The sequence below is a fragment of the Pristis pectinata genome, chromosome 1 (assembly GCF_009764475.1).
Source record: "Pristis pectinata isolate sPriPec2 chromosome 1, sPriPec2.1.pri, whole genome shotgun sequence".
NCBI lineage: Eukaryota > Metazoa > Chordata > Chondrichthyes > Rhinopristiformes > Pristidae > Pristis > Pristis pectinata.
This window is the reverse complement of record NC_067405.1, coordinates 3439111-3456485: the sequence shown is the minus strand read 5'-3', so window position 1 is coordinate 3456485 and position 17375 is coordinate 3439111. Positions and strand designations below refer to the sequence as shown.

Sequence of the window (17375 nt, the reverse complement as noted above, 5' to 3'; positions counted from 1 at the left end):
TGTCCTGAATGGTGATGGGCTTCTTGTGTGTTGCTGGAACCAATGTGTTCAGCTCTGGTCACCTCATTATAGAAAGGATGTGGAAGCTTTAGAGAGAGTGCAGAGGAGATTTACCAGGATGTTGCCTGGATTGGAGAGCATGTCTTATGAGGAGAGGTTGAGTGAGCTAGGGCTTTTCTCTTTGGAGAGGAGGAGGATGAGAGGTGACTTGATAGAGGTGTACAAGAGGCATAGATCAAGTGGACAGTCAGAGACTTTTTCCCAGGGCGACAATGGCTAACATGAGGGGAGATAATTTTAAGGTGATTGGAGGAAGTTATAAAGGGAATGTCAGGGGTAAGTTTTTTACACAGAGAGTGGTGGGTGCGTGGAACGCACTGCCGGCAGAGGTTGTGGGGGCAGATACATTATGGACATTTAAGAGACTCTTGGATAGACACATGAATGATAGAAAAATAGGGGCTATGTGGGAGGGAAGGGTTAGATAGATCTTAGAGCAGGATAAAATGTCAGCACAACATTGTGGGCCGATGGGCCTGTACTGTACTGTACTGTAGTGTTCTGTGTTCTACATTGACGGTTGTTCTTTCTCATCAGAGCCATCAGTCACAAGTGGAACCTCAGTGTAAGGCTTTGTTTTAACACAGACCTTGTCTCCGACAGAATCCTCAGACGACTCCTATGTCTCGGCTGGTGAAGACCCCTTGGAGCCACCGGTGTTTGAGATCGCCATCACTGACACAGTGGTCACAGTGGGATCCGGAGTGCTCCTGAAATGTATCATCACCGGAACCCCCTTGCCTGAAGGTAAACAATCGGCCACACTCTGGTTCTACAAGGGCTTATACGGCCATTAAAAGCAGCAGATCAGGCTGGGAAAGTGGTTAAAAAGCACATGGGGCCCTTGGCTATATAAACAGGGGCAGAGTACAAGGGGAAGGAAGTCATGATTGATATTTATGTAACCCATGGTTGGCCACAGCTGGAGGCTTGTAGTAATTGGTTTATTATTGTCACATACTGAGATACAGGGAAAAGCTTTTTGTTTTGCCTGCCATCCAGACAGGTCATTTCATACATCGAGGTAGTAAAAAGGAAAACAGAATGCGGAATATAGTGTTGCAGTTACAGAGAAGGTGCAGTGCAGGTCGACAGATAACATGCAAGGGCCATGACGAGGTAGATTGTGAGATCAAGAGTTCATCTTTTAGCATGCGAGAGGTCCATTCAAGAGTCTGATGGTAGTGGAATAGAAGCTGTCCTTGAGCCTGGTGGTACATGTTCTCAAGCTTTTATATCTTCTGCCCAATGGAAAGGGGGGGAGGGGGGAGAAGGGAGATGCACAGGATTGAAAGAGGCTACAGAGGGTTGTGGACTCAGCCAGCTCCGTCACGGGCACAACCCTCCCCACCATCAAGGGCATCTTCAAGAGGCGGTGCCTCAAGAAAGTGGCATCCATCACTAAGGACCCCCACCATCCAGGACATGCCCTCTTCTTGTTTCTACCATCAGGGAGGAGGTACAGGAGCCTGAAGAACCACACTCAGCGATTCAGGAACAGCTTCTTCCCCTCCGCTGTCAAGAGAAATTCCTTCATTCATCTCAAGAGGACTAGAATATAAAAGCAAGGATGTACTGCTGAGGCTTTATAGCACGTTGGTCAGACCGCATTTGAGTAATTTTGGGCCCCGTATCTTAGGAATGATGTGCTGGCCCTGGAGAGGGTCCAGACGAGGTTCACAATCTACCTCCTTGTGGTCCTTGTACTGTTGATCCAAGGTCTTATTGGCTAAATTTGGCTTATGCGCTTGTTCATTTTTCCATACAGTGACCTGGAAGAAAGATGGGGAAATCCTGAAAACCAGCCAGACGCACATCCTGAAAGCGGAAGGGGAGAGACATACCCTCTTCATCCCCTCGGCTAGTACTCTAGACGGTGGCCTGTATTCTGTCAGCGCAGCCAATGAAGTCGGCCTGTCCAGTTGTTGTGCCTCAGTCCAGGTTCGGGCAGGTAGGTGACCGATGGAATCCCCTCCACAGCATTTCAACATAGAGGATTGCAGTGAACTATATTGGCATGTATGAGGTTACCTGGACTTGTATAGGTATTGGTATTTGTTTATTCTTGTCACATGTACTGAGATACAGTGAAAAGCTTTTGTTTGTGTGCCATCCAGACAGATCATTCCGTACGTAAGTTCATCGAGGTAGTACAAAAGGAAAACAGAATGCACAATAAAGTGTTACAGTTACAGAGAAAGTGCAGTGCAAGCAGACAATAAGGTGCAAGGACTACAATGAGGTAGATTGTGAGCGTATGAGAGGACTGTTCAAGAGTCTGATAACAGTGAGATAGAAGCTGTCGTTGTCTGGTGGTGGTGTTCTCAAGCTTTTGTACCTTCTGCCTGACGGGAGAGGGGAGAAGGGAGAATGGCCAGGGTGGGAGGGGTCTTTGATTATGTGGACACAGATTCTGCAGATGCTGGAAACTGGAGCAACACACACAAAATGCTGGAGGAACTCAGCAGGTCAGGCAGCATCAATGGAGGGAAATAAACAGTCAACGTTTCAGTTCCGACTCCCTCCCCCCCAGCTACCTACCTTCCCCCTCTCACCTGGACTCACCTATCACATGCCAGCTCATGCTCTTCCCCCTCCCCCCACCCTTTAATTCTGGCTTCCCAGTCCTGATCAAGGGTCTTGGCCCGAAACGTCGACTGTTTGTTTCCCTCCATAGATGCTGCCTGACCTGTGAGTTCCTCCAGCACTTTGTGTGTGTTGCTCCCTGATTATGTTGGCTGCTATCCCAAGACAGCGGGAAGTGTAGACAGAGTCCATGGAGGGGAGACTCGTGTCCGTGATGTGCTGGGCTGTGTCCACAACTCTCTGCAGTTTCTTGCGGTCTTGGGCAGAGCAGTTGCCGTACCAAGCCGTGATGCATCCAGATAGGATGCTTCCTATGGTGCATCTGTAAAAATTAGTGAGAGTTATTGGCAACAGGCTGAACTTCCTCAGCCTTCTGAGGAAGTAGAGGTATTGGTGTGCTTTCTTGCTCAGGTAGAATTGGATTTCAAAGAAATCCTGCAAATTTTCCTTAGCTCCTGTCTGATTGTCCTACCAAGTTAGTTAAATCCAAGAGAAACAAAGGACTGCAGACACTGGAATCTTGATGAAAAACACGATGATGCTGGAGGAACTCAGCAGGCCAGGCAGCATCCATGGAGAAAAGCAGGCGGTCAACATTTCGGGTCAGGACCCATCTACAGGACTGAAGATAGGAAAAGGGGAAGCCCAAATCCAAGGTCCCTCGTGATTGGTCTCTTCACCAAGGAAAATAAGTCAGTCTGTATAGACCTGTCATAACTTTATGTACTTCAGTTAAATCTCTCCTGTCTCCTTTGTACCAAAGGAAATGATTCCAACCTGGGTGGTCTCTCCTCGTAACAAGAACCCTCCAGCACCAGCTCATGAATCCCCTCTGCACCCTCACTGATGCAGTTACATTACCTCCTGCAGTGTGGTCACTGGAAGTGAACCCTGCTCTCAGAGACCTCACTGGAGTCGCAGAGTCAGACAGCATGGAAACAGGCCCTTCGGCCCAACTGGTCCATGCCGACCAAGTTGCTTACCTGTTCTGTTCCCATTTGCCCACATTTGGCCCATATCCCTTTAAATCTCTTTTATCCATGTACCTGTCCAAATACTTTTTAAATGTTGTAATTGTACCTGCCTCAACCACTCCCTCTGGCAGCTGGTTCCATATACCCACCACCCTCTGTGTAAAAAAACTTGCCCCTCAGGTCCCCTTCAAATCTCTCCCCTCTTGCTTTAAACCCATGCCCTCTAGTTTTGGACTCCCCTACCCTGGGAAAAATACTGTGACAATTCACCTTATCTCTGCCCCTCGTAATTTTACAAACCTCTATAAGGTCACCCCTCGGCCTCCTAGGTTCCAGGGAAAAAAACACCCAGCCTATTGAGTCTCTCCTTATAACTCAAGCCCTCCAATTCTGATAACATCCTCGTGAATCTTTCCTGCACCCCTTCCAGCTTAATGACCTCTGTCCTGTACTCAGGTGACCGGAATTGCACACAATACTCCAAGTGTGGTCTCATCAACATCTTGTAACATGGTGTCCTAACTCTTGCACTCAGTCCCTTGACTGATGATGGCAAGCGTGCCAAACACCTTCTTCCCCAGCCTGTCGACCTGTGCCTCCACCAGTGTTGTACACAACTCTGTTCGTGCACCCTGAGCCTCAGTCAATAAGGGCAGGTATCTCAAGTGCCACTTCAATCATCTCACCGACCTGTCCTGTTGACTTCAGGAATTTAGATATGCTTCCCAAGATCCCTCCTTTTGCTCCAAACGATATCCCGACATTTTCCATGTACTGCTTTCTCTTGTTTCATCTCCCCAAATCCATTACCTCACGTAGAGCTGTTCAGCATAGAGGCTGCAGAAAAGGTTCACGAGGACGTTGCTGGGACTGGAGGGCTTGAGTTATAAGGATAGGCTGGGACTGTTTTCCCTGGAGTGTAGGAGGCTGAGAGGTGAACTTATAGAGGTTTATAAAATCATGAGGGGCGTGGATAGGGTGGATGGTCGCAGTCTTTTTTTCAATGGTTGGGGAATCAAGAACTAGAGGGCATAGGTTTAAGGTGAAAGGGGAAAGGTTTAAAGGGGACCTGAGGGGCAACTTTTTCCACACAGAGGGTGGTGGGTATATGGAACAAGCTGCCAGAGGAAGTGGTAGCAGTGGGTACAATTCCAATGTTTAAGAAACCCTTGGGCAGGTACATGGATAGGAAAGGTTTAGAGGAATATGGGCCAAACGCAGGCAAATGGGATGAGCTCAGGTAGGCCACTTGGTCAGCATGGATGATTTGGGCCGAAGGGCCTGTTTCCGTGCTGTACAACTCTATGTCTATAGTATCCCTCCACCACCATCCCCTGCCTCCTGTCGTCAAGCCAATTTTGGATCCATTTCACCAGCTTGCCTCGGACGCCCTGCACCTTAACCTTCTGGGCTAGCTTCCAGGTGGGACCTTTTGAAATGTCTTACTAAGATCCATCCAGACAATTTCGACCACCCTGCCAGATTTCTTTATCACCTCCTCGAAACATGGCAACGTAAGGCAGCTGGGCACAGCTGGTTCAGAGAGAAGGTGGGGAAGGGGTGTGGGTAGAGGGAGGTTGGGGGGGACAGGAGATGTGAAAGCTGGAGCCTATAAAACAAATGACTAAAGTAACCAATTAGTCCTGATGCAAGATTTTGACCTGAAAAGTCAACAGTTCTTTCCTCCCCACAGATGCTGCTCGACCCGCTGAGTTCCTCCAGCAGATTGGTTTTTGTTCCAGATTCCGGCATCTGCAGTTTCCTGTGTCTCCTGTGTAGCCAATTAGTCTGTTGTTACTAATGTTGGTCCGGGGATAACTACTGGCCCCAAATCACTGGTGATAACTTCACTCCTTCCAGATTGGGAGGTGGGAGATCGATGCTGCTGCCTCACAGCTCCAGAGACCCGGTTCGATCCCGACCTCCAGCGCTGTCTGTGTGGAGTTTGCACGTTCTCCCTGTGACCCCATGGGACCCACATCCCAAAGACATGGGGGTCGATAGGTTAATTGGCTGCTGTAAATTGCCCTCGTGTGGGCAATGGCAGTGTGTTAAAGGGGAGGCAGTGAGCATTGTGAGAGGGAATGCATTCCAGGGCTACAGAGAAACGAGAAGAGGGGTGATTGGACTAATGGAGCCCCGGGAGCTGGCATGGACCCATCAGGCAGAGTGGCCTCCTTCCATGTTGTAGTGGTCAGTAAGAGCCAGGGATCTTTTGGATTTCCTCAGCTCATCTTAATCCCTCATCTGAATGACATCACCTCCAGCAGTCTTTCAGACAAAGGACACCTCATGGGATTGCCCTTTGCACCCCGTTCTCTCCCCTTCCAGGTCTCTATGAGGGCTCATTCAGATTCAGGGTGGGTTAAAACTGGCCCCTTAAATATTAAGCAACAAACAAGCTGCTGGAGGAACTCAGCGGGTCAGGCAGCATCTGTGGAGGGAAATGGACAGTCGATGTTTCGGGTCGAGACCCTTCAACCCTCATTCTTAAGGGGGAGGGACAACAGCTAGAAGTGGGGGTACACATTGGTACCAATGACATAGATAGGGAAAGTGAAGAGGTCTTGAAGAGGGAATATGGGGAGTTAGGAAGGAAGTTGAAAAGCAGGACCTCAAGGGTGGTAATCTCTGGATTGCTGCCTGTGCCACCTGCCAGGGAGGGTAAGAATAGGAAGATATGGCAGACGAATGAGTGGCTGGTATAGAGGGCAGGGTTTCAGATTTGTGGATCACTGGGACAGGAGGATGACTAGAGTGGGGGTAGGACCACTCAGGGATAAAGGGGGAAGCATGTGCCTGGAGGCGGATGAGGTAGGGGTGGTCCTTAGGTAGGGGAGGGCAGGCACAGTCATGTAACGGTTAGTGTAACGCTATTACAGCGCCAGCGACCCTGGCTCAATTCCGGCCGCTGTCTGTAAAGAGTTTATATGTTTTCCCTGTGTCTGTGTGGGTTTCCTCCGGGTGCTCCGGTTTCCTCCCACATTCCAAAGACGTACGGGTTAAGAAGTTGTGGGCATGCTGTGTTGGCACCAGAAGCTGCTCCCAGAACATAGAACATAGAACATTACAGCACAGTACAGGCCCTACGGCCCACGATATTGTGCCGACGTTTTATCCTGCTCTAAGATCTATCTAACCCTTCCCTCCCACATAGCCCCCTATTTTTCTATCATTCATGTGCCTATCTTAAATGCCCCTAATGTATCTGTCCCCACAACCTCTGCTGGCAGTGCATTCCACGCACCCACCACTCTCTGTGTAAAAAATGTACCTCTGACATCCCCCTTATATCTTCCTCCAATCACCTTATAATTATGTCCCCTTGTGTTAGTCATTGTCGCCCTGGGAGAAGGTCTCTGACTGTCCACTTGATCTATGCCTCATCATCTTGTGCACCTCTATCAAGTCTCCTCTCATCCTCCTTCTCTCCCAAGAGAAAAGGCCTAGTTCACTCAACCTATCCTCATAAGACATGCCCTGTAATCCAGGCAGCATCCTGGTAAACCTCCTCTGTACCCTCTCTAAAACTTCCACATCCTTCCTATAATAAGGCAACCAGAACTGAACACAACACTCCAAGTGTGGTTTAACCAGAGTTCTATGGAGTTGAAACATTACCTTGCGGCTCTTGAACACAGTGCCTCGACTAACGAAGGCCACACTCCATACGCCTTCTTAGCAACCCTATCAACCTGCATGGCAACCTTGAGGGATCTGTAGATCCCTCTTCTACATAAACCATGTGTTTTGATGTACATGTGACTACTTAAGAAATCTTATCTTGTCTTAATTGCTTCAGTTTTCACCAGGGAGAGGGACTTTGACAAATGTGAGATCAGCATAGAACAGGCTAATGTGTTGAGGTTAAGAAAGAGGTAGCGTTGGAACTTCTGAAAAACATTAGGATAGATAAGTTTCCAGGACCAGATGGGATATACCCCAGGTTACTATGGAAGGCGAGGGAAGAGATTGCTGGGGTGTTGACGATATTTCTATCCTCCCTGCCACAGGAGTGGTACCTGAGGATTGGAGGATGGTTAATGTGGTTCCCTTGTTCAATTATAGACCATTGAGTCTTACGTCATTGGTGGGCAAGCTATTGGAGATGATTCTTAGGGACAGGATTTATGAGCATTTGGAGAAGCATAGTCTTACTTGGGATACTCAGCATCGCTTTGTGAGGGGCAGGTTGTGCCTCACGAGGCTAATTGAGTTTTCCGAGGAGCTAACAAAACAAATAGAGCAGTGGATGTCGTGTATATGGATTTTAGTAAAGTGTTTGACAAGGTTCCCCATGGTAGGCTCATCCGGAAAGTCATGGAGATCTGACTGCGTGGATTCGGAGTTGGCTTGCCCACAGAAGGCAGAGGGTGGTAGTAGATGGAGTGTATTCTGCCTGGAGGTCGGTGACCAGTGGTGTTCTGCAGGGATCTGTTCTGGGACCCCTGCTCTTTGTGATTTTTATAAATGACAGGGATGAGGAAGTGGAGGGATGGGTTAGTAGGTGTGCAGATAACGTGAAAGTTGAAGGTGTTGTGGATAGTGTAGAAGGTTGTCGTAGGTTACAACAGGATATAGACAGGATAAAAAGTTGGGCGGCAAAGTGGCAGATGGAGTTCAATCCGGAAAAGTGTGAAGTGATACAGTTTGGAAGAACAAACATGAAGGCAGAATACAAGGTTAATGGCAGGATTCTGAGCAGTGTGGAGGAACAGAGGGATCTTGGGGTCCACGTCCATAGATCCCTCAAAGTTGCCGCACAAGTTGATAGGGTTGTTAAGAAGGTGTATGGTGTGCTGGCCTTCATTAGTCGGGGGATTGAGTTCGAGAGCCGCGAGGTGATGTTGCAGCTCTATAAAGCTCTGGTTAGACCACACTTGGAGTATTGTGTTCAGTTCTGGTCACTTCATTATAGGAAGGATGTGGAAGCTTCAGAGAGGGTGCAGAGGAAATTTACCAGACTGCTGCCTGGATTAGAGAACAGGTCTTATGAGGAAAGTTTGAGCGACCTAGGGCTTTTCTCTTCAGAGCGACGCAGGATGTGTATAAGATTATGAGGGGCATAGATCGAGTGGACAGCCAGCATCTTTTCCCCAGGGCAGCAATGGCCAATACCAGAGGACATCCGTTTAAGGCCAGAGGAGGAAAGTTTAGGGGAGATATCAGAGGTAGGTTCTTTACACAGAGAGTGGTAGGTGCGTGGAACGCACTGCCAGGGGTGGTGATAGGGGCCGATATGATAGGGACATTTAAAAGACTCTTAGATAGGCACATGGAAGTAAGAAAAATGGAGGGTTATGGGCTGTGCAGGACGGAGGGGTTAGATTGATCATGGAGGAGGTGTTCATATCGTTCCACACAACATCTATGTTCTATGTTCCAACCCAAAACGTTGACTGTTCATTTCCCTCCACGGATGCTGCCTGACCTGCTGAGTTCCTCCAGCAGATTATTTGTTGCTTAAAGTTTGAGAGGCCAGTTTTAACCCACCCTGGATCTGAATGGACACCTGGAAGGGGAGAGAATGGTGCAAAGGGCGATCCCACTGAGTTCCTCCAGCAGAATGCCTGTAGCTCCAGATTCCAGCATCTGCAGTCTCTGGTGTCTCCCTTCAGACTTACCTGGGTTGCAGACCCCTGCACCTGCAGACATGTGCTCCTGAGCCTCCTCAACTCAGCCTGAATCTCCAAACTGCTTCAGCTGGCAAGGAAACTACCTGGCCCAGTTTTCTGCTGGAAATCCAGGAGGTAGGAGCTATAACGAGAAACAAGGAGATAGATTTAGAGCTTTCAGGTCAAAAGGCGGGAGACGGGGAATTGGAACGGATGTCAGGTGGAGTAGCGGAGGTTGGATCTTTCAGTCAGAGAGTGCTGCAGTGCCGAGGGGGCTGGTCTGTGTTCTGTGAGCACTGGATCCAATCAGAAACAGGCCCTACGGCCCAACCCGCCTGTGCCGACCAAGGTGTCTTCCTTGCCACACCGGCCTGATCCACTGAAGCGAAGAGAGGTTCGCTGCTTCCTCGCAGCCTCTGCCGCACAGCAACTGTTGTAATGTGGGAAACGTGGCAGCCAGCACGTGCACCTAACAAACAGCAGGAGGAAGAGGCCATTCAGCCCCTCCAGCCTGCTCCACCAGTCAATCAGATCATGTCAATCAGACCTCAGGACCTGTGGAATGGGCACAGTGTCCTCCTCCTGCTGTCCCAAACCTACTGATCCTGATTCAGATTGGTTTACTGTCATATTCCCCAGGGTGCAGTGAAATTCCTTGCCTTGTGAAGCTCACAGAGTAACTAGTAATTGGTAATTGGTTTATTGTTGTCACGTACCGAGATACAGTGAAAAGCTTTTTGCATGCCGTCCAGGGAGATCATTCCGTACATAAGTACGTGAAAGTAGTACAAAAGGAAAAACGGAATGCAGAATAATGTGTTGCAGTTACAGAGAAAGTGCAGTGCAGGCAGACAGTAAGGTGCAAGGCCATAACAAGATAGATTGGGAGATCAAGAGTTCATCTTTATCATATAAGAGGTCCATTCAGGAGCCTTATAACAGCGGGATAGAAGCTGTCCGTGAGCCTGGTGGTGCGTGTTCTCAGGCTTTTGTATTTTCTGCCCGACAGGAGAGGGGAGAAGAGAGAATGTCCAGGGTGGGAGGGGGTCCTTGATTATGTTGGCTGCTTTCCTGAGGAAGTGGGAACACTCATAATTTTATGAGATCTCCCCTCAGCATCTTACCCTCCAGAGAAAACAACCCAAGTTTGTCCAACCTCTCCTCATAGCTCATTGGTATTGGTATTGGTTTATTATTGTCACTGTACTGAGGTACAGTGAAAAGCTTGTCTTACAAACCGATCAAACAGGTCAATTCATTACACAGTGCAGTTACATTGAGTTAGTGCAGAGTGCATTGATGTAGTACAGGTAAAAACAATAACAGTACAGAGTAAAGTGTCACAGCTACAGAGAAGGTGCAGTGCAATAAGGTGCAAGGTCACAGCAAGGTAGATCGTGAGGTCAGAGTCCATCTCATTGTATAATACCCTCTAATCCAGGCAGCATCCTGGTAAACCTCTTCTGCACCCTCTCCAAAGACTCCACATCCTTCCTGTAAAGGGGCAACCAGAACTGGTATTGGTAATTGGTTTATTATTGTCCCACACACCAAGATACAATGAAAAACTTTTGTTTGCATGCCATGCAGACAGATCATTCCGTACATAAGTACATCGAGGTAGTACAAAAGGAAAACGGAATGCAGAATAAAGTGTTACAGTTACAGAGAAAGTGCAGTGCAGGCAGACAATAAGGTGCAAGGCCACGACGAGGTAGATTGAGAAATGAGGAGCTCATCTTCTAGTGTATGAGAGGTCGCTCATACAGCACACCCACCGTCCCTGGAAACAGTCTGGTAAATCTTCACTGAACTCTTCTATGGCAAGTTCATCCTTACTGAGGAAAGACCAAAGCTGTCCATGGTACCCCAGGTGCCATTTCACCGAGGGTCTGTATAATTGCAGTAAGACTCTTTACTGTTGTCCTCGATCCTCCGGACGATGATGTTTAGAGGTGGAAGAGTTGACGGTGACTGTAATTGTACTGGGTGCTAAATAAAGCTCGGTGCATGTCTGGCATTCCTTCTCCCGCACGGACAGTGCTGTTTACAGATCTGCAGTCTGGTCTTCACCCTGCAGTCAGGATCAGTGCTCGGGGAATATCGCGGGAGCCTCCGTGTCAGAGTAACCTTCCCACCCCCCTCCCGTGCAAGGAGGAGGTGCATTTCAACTACTGGCCCTAATTCCCGTTGCAATCATCAGTCCTGTCTCTCCCATCTCGACATCCGGAAACTCTGCCATTTCCTCTTCTTCCACCCTCGGAGAATGGCAGTGGCTGGCTGGGATGCCTGGGCTGGGTCCTCCTCGCTGGACACGGTCACTGCCGGCCCAGTAGATGGCTGAGCATTTGCCCCAGCTCCATTGGTTGGCCCCTTGACGGCTGAACGATGCCAAGTCTGGATAAAGGTTTTGGCTGGTGCTGCCTTCATCTGCCTTCCCCTCACCGCCAACACTGGTAAGGACGGAATCCAATGTACAGGAGGGTTTCAGACGGGGCTCACTGCATAATTCGACGATTGGGAGTGGGGTCTCGTTCTTACAGCAATAGCCAAACATCACTCCCCCCTATGCGCGCTCTCTCTCTCTCTCTCTTTCTCTCTCCCTCTCTCTCTCCCTCTTTCTCTCTCCCCTCTCTCCCTCTATCCCCCATATCCCTCTCTATCCCCTCCTCTCTCTCTCCCTATTCCCTCTCTCCATCCCTATCTTCCCCTTTCTCTCTCTAACCCCCCCTCTCTATCTCCCTCCTTAATCTTGCCCTCTGTCATCCCCCTCTCTCTAACTCCCCCTCTATCTCTCCCTCTCTATCCCCCACTCTCTCTTCCCTCTCTCTCTCCCTTCTCCCTTTATCCCCTCTCTCTTTCTCTCTCTCTCTCTCCCCTTTCCCCTTCTTTATCCCCTCTCTATTCATTCTCTCTCCCCCCTCTTCCTCTCTCTCCCCTCTTCCCCTCTCTTTATCCCCCCTCTCTCTATCCCCTCTCTCTCCCCCTCTCTATCCCCACTCTCTCCTCTCTCTCTCTCCCCCCCGCCCCCTCCCTCTCTCTCTCTCCCCCCCTCTCCCCCCCCCCATTAAAACTTCCCTCTCGAAGCCTTTGCTCTCAGCCCCTAATATCTCCTTCTATGACCTGGTGTCAAATGTTGGTTGATAACGTTCCTGTGAAGTGCCTTGGGATCTTTTACTATATTAAAGACACTCCATAAATAAAAGCTGTTGTAGCTCCAGCATGGCTCAAAACTAGTTCATTGGCTGTGAAGGTCTCACCCGAAGCCAACAAATTCGATGGTGGGGATTAAGGCTGGGCTCCCACCAGACGATGTCTGTGACAGGTGTGGCTCACAGTGCGGGCCAAGCCCACCTCCTCTCCCGGTGCAATGCTCATGTCTGTCCCCCCCCCCCCCCCACCCCTATTAACCCCTCCCCCTGCAACCCTCCTTACAGGGCAGCCCAGTGGCTTAGCGGGTAGTGCTGCTGCCTCACAGCTCCAGAGACCCGGGTTTGATCCCGACCTCGGGCGCTGTCTGTGTGGAGTTTGCACACTCTCCCTGTGACCGCGTGGGTTTCCCCCCCCCCCGGGTGCTCCGGTTTCCTCCCACATCCCAAAGACGTGTGGGGTCGGTGGGTTAATGGGCTGCTGTAAATTATCCCCAGTGTGTGGGTGAGGGGGAGAATCTGGGGGGAGTTGATGGAAATGTGAGGCTAGGGTTATCTTCCACCTTCTGAGAGAAGACACAGGAGTTTGAAAGCCCGCACGTCCGGACTGAAGAACAGCTTCTTCCCCACTGCTGTCAGACTCCTGAACCCGTCACCTCCCTCACATCCCCTTCCCAGCGGTGCTGCCACGTTCTCCGACTCTTAATTCCACTTCTTCCGTTATTGTCACTTTACCATTTCTTTTTACACTACGTAAGATTGCACGCCAATCTTTGCACCATTCTGTTGCTCTGGGCTCTTCGCTGTATTTATTGTTGTATTTAATATTATTGTGCGTACTGATTACACAGTGAGCCAGGAATTCCATTGCATCCTGGTGTACATGACAATAAACTAATCTAATCTGATCTGAGAATAAATGGGTTCAGAATCAGAATTAGATTTATTATCACTGACACATGACGTGAAATTTGTTGTTTTGCGGCAGCAGTACAGTGCAGAGACATGATCACTATAAATAAGTAGTGCACAAAAGAAGGAATAACGAGGTAGTGTTCATGGGTTCATGGACCGTTCAGAAATCTGATGGCGGAGGGGAAGAAGCTGTTCCTGAATCGTTGAGTGTGGGTCTTCAGGCTCCTGTACCTCCTCCCCGATGGTAGTAACGAGAAGAGGGCATGTCCTGGATGGTAAGGGTCCTTAGTGGTGGATGCCGCCTTCTTGAGGCACCGCCTCTTGAAGATGTCCTCGATGGTGGGGAGGGTTGTGCCTGTGATGGAGCTGGCTGAGTCTACAGTCCTCTGTAGCCTCTTGCGATCCTGTGCATTGGAGCCTCCATACCAGGCAGTGATGTAACCAGTCAGAATGCTCTCCACCGTATACCTGTAGAAATTTGTAAGAGCCTTTGGTGACATACCAAATCTCCTCAAAGTCCTAACGAATTAGAGCCGCTGGCATGCCTTCTTCATGATTGCATCAACCCTCCAAGATGTTGACACCCAGGAACTTGAATCTACTCACCCTTTCCACCGCTGACCCCTCAATGAGGACTGGTGTGTGTTCTCCCGATTTCCCCTTCCTGAAGTCCACAATCAGTTCCTTGGTCTGGATGATGTTGAGTGTAAGGTTGTTGTTGCGACACCACTCAACCAGCCAATCTACCTCACTCCTGTACGCCTCCTCGTCGCCACCTGAGATTCTGCCAACAACAGTGGTGTCCTTGGTGAATTTATAGATGGTGTTTGAGCTGTGCCTAGCCACACAGTCGTGAGTGTAGAGAGATTAGGGTTAGGATAGAATTAGTGTAAATGGTAGGATTGGTGTGAATGAGTGGTTGATGGTCAGCATGGACCGGTTTGGGCCGAAGGGCCTATTTCCATGCTGTATGACTCCATGACTCCACCTCAGACCATTACCCACTGCTCCACCTGAGAGACAGCCAATCCCTCTCAAGCCCAAACTAGGACTTTCCTCCATCAAAAGCAACACCCGCCCCCCGCATCTAACCCCTCATCTTCACCAAGCCATCAGTCTACTCCCAAACACTGTTTCTAACCACTCACAAGACCCCCTCCCCACCCTTTCACTCTGCTCCTGCATCCCCCCCCCCCCCGTTCACATCAGTTTACCCCAACTGTGGTTGTTGAAGGGTCGTATTCTGCATGGAGGTCGGTGACCAGTGGTGTACCTCAGGGATCTGTTCTGGGACCCTTGCTCTTTGTGATTTTTATAAATGACCTGGATGAAGAAGTGAAGGGATGGGTTAGTAAGTTTGCGGATGACACAAAGGTTGGAGGTGCTGTGAATAGTGTGGAGGGCTGTCAGAGGTTACAGCAGGACATAGATAGGATGCAAAACTGGACTGAGGAGTGGCAGATGGAGTTCAACCCAGATAAGTGTGAAGTGGTTCATTTTGGTAGGTCAAATATGGTGGCAGAATATAGTATTAATTGTAGGACTCTTGGCAGTGTGGAGGATCAGAGGGATCTTGGGGTCCGAGTCCATAGGATGCTCAAAGCAGCTGCACAGGTTGACTCTGTGGTTAAGAAGGCATATAGTGTATTGTCCTTCATCAATTGGGGAATTGAATTTAGGAGTCGAGAGGTAATGTTGCAGCTATATAGGACCCTGGTTAGACCCCACTTGGAGTACTGTGCTTAGTTCTGGTCGCCTCACTACAGGAAAGATGTGGAAGCCATAGAGAGGGTGCAGAGGAAATTTACAAGGATGTTGCCTGGATTGGGGAGTATGCCTTATGAAAGCAGGTTGAGGGAACACGGCCTTTTCTCCTTGGAGCGACGGAAGATGAGGGGGGACCTGATAGAGGTGTATAAGATGATGAGAGGCATTGATTGTGTAGATAGTCAGAGGCTTTTTCCCAGGGCTGAAATGGTGGCCACAAAAGGACACAGGTTTAAGGTGCTGGGGAGTAGGTACAGAGGAGATGTCAGTGGTAAGTTTTTTACTCAGAGAGTGGTGAGTGTGTGGAATGGGCTGCTGGCAACGGTGGTGGAGGCGGATACGATAGTCTTTTAAGAGACTTTTGGATAGGTACATGGAGCTGAGAAAAATAGAGGGCTATGGGTCTCTAAGGTAGGGACATGTTCGGCACAGCTTCGTGGGCCGAAAGGCCTGTATTGTGCTGTAGGTTTTCTATGTTTCTATGTTTCTATTCACCCCCGTCATTCTACCTTTTCACAAACCCACCCACACCTTCAGTTTCCCCCGCACCCCCACCAGCCCCCTTCAACCTACCCCCCCAGCCGCCACTATATCGCTCCAGCCCCTAATCCAGCCCCTTGCCTATCCCTCATGTCCCTTGGCCCATTATAGCTGGTCAGTAACCCAGACACTGAGAGAACAGGCAGAGGGAAGCATCGCTCGTTACAGGGCTCTGGAAACGGTCGCCACGGTGACGGTGCAGCTTCACCATGACAACAGGCATATTCCAGCTGTTGCAACACCAGGCATCTGTGAGCCCTGTGTCACTGTGTGCACTGGTGGGCAAGTGAGGTACCCTCTCTGACCACTTAGGTAGCCTACTCATATTGGTAAATTGGTTTATTGTTGTCACATGTACCAAGGTACAGTGAAAAACTTTTGTTTTGCATGCTATCCAGGCAGATCATTCCATATATAAGTATATTGAGGTAGTACAAGGGAAAAGCAATAACAGAATGCAGAATAAAGTGTTACAGTTACAGAGAAAGTGCAGTGCAGGCAGACAATAAGGTGCAAGGGCCACGATGAGGTAGATTGAGAGATCAAGAGTTGGTATTGGTACATCTTTATTGTGGAAGAGATCTGTTCAAGAGTCTGATAACAGCGGGATAGAAGCTGTCCTTGAGCCTGGTGGTATGTGTTCTCAAGCTTTTGTATCTTCTGGGAGGGGGAGAAGACAGAATGACAGAGGCATGGGAGGCAAGGCCCTGGAAATGGAGAGACAAGAGATTGTAGATGCTGGAATCTGGAGCAACACACAATCTGCTGGAGGAACTCAGCGGGTCGAGCAGCGTCTGTGGTGGGGAGGGAAGGAATTGTCGATGTTTCGAGTCATGACCCTGCATCAGGACAATTGTCAACAATTCCTTCCCCCCCCCCATAGATACTGCTGGACCCACTGAGTTCCTCCAGCAGATTGTTTGATGGTTCTGGAGATGCTGGAGCAAGAGCTGTGTATTAAAATCTGTCAAGGAAAAGTTTAGAATCCTTCAGAATCGGCTAAAATGCAAATAATTGTGAGATGTCCTCTGCACGGTGGGTCTTACCTGGGGCAAGGTTGGAGAGGTGGGGTGGTGTTCGAGCAGAATATTGGATGAACATTAAGTGGCAATGCTATTCCTCAGTTACTACTAATTAGTTACTATTCATCAATATCGAACTACAACCTATCTGCTGGAGGAACTCAGCAGGTCGAGCAGTATCTGTTGGGGGGAAGGAATTGTCGATATTTTGGGTCAAAACTCTGCAACCAACCCTGCAAAGTCAAAGTCAAAAAGTCAAGTTTATTGTCATCTGCATGTCCATGTGTGCACAGGTGCAATGAAGAACTTACTTGCAGCATCACAGGCACAGAGCATCAGGTAAGCAGCATTCACAAGAAAAACATAAACACAATTCTTACAAGAAAGAACACAATTAGAACAAAAAAAAGTCCATTTTAGTGCAAAGTGGTCATGGTGTTGCTGTACTGTAGCAAAACGATGACCCTTCTCCGTGCATCTGCAGTCTCTTGTGTTACTATTCAAGATCTGTTTCTTTTTCATTGTTTATGTGATGTGACTGTTACTGACAAGGCCCATCCCTAATTGGGCAGAAGATACAAAAGCCTGAAAGCACGTACCATCAAGGACAGCTTCTATCCCACTGTTATAAGTCTATTGAACGGTCCCCTAGTATGATAAAATGGACTCTTGACCTCACAGTCCACCTCGTTATGACCTTGCACCCTATTGTCTGCCTGCACTGCACTTTCTCTGTAGCTGTAACAC

General features: G+C 49.0%; 2 protein-coding genes across 10 annotated transcripts in view; one reads left to right on the top strand and one right to left on the bottom strand.

Annotated features, from left to right (window-relative positions):
• LOC127569540 (villin-1-like) overlaps positions 1–17375 on the bottom strand; it is a 473442-nt gene that overhangs the window by 325804 nt on the left and 130263 nt on the right. The window lies entirely within an intron of this gene.
• spega (striated muscle enriched protein kinase a) overlaps positions 1–17375 on the top strand; it is a 192415-nt gene that overhangs the window by 49071 nt on the left and 125969 nt on the right. For all 6 annotated transcript variants that reach the window (XM_052013952.1, XM_052013934.1, XM_052013962.1 and 3 more), the window contains 2 exons: positions 664–807; positions 1829–2011. In XM_052013952.1, the coding sequence (XP_051869912.1) occupies positions 664–807; positions 1829–2011 (327 nt within the window). The remainder of the gene's footprint in view (positions 1–663; positions 808–1828; positions 2012–17375) is intronic.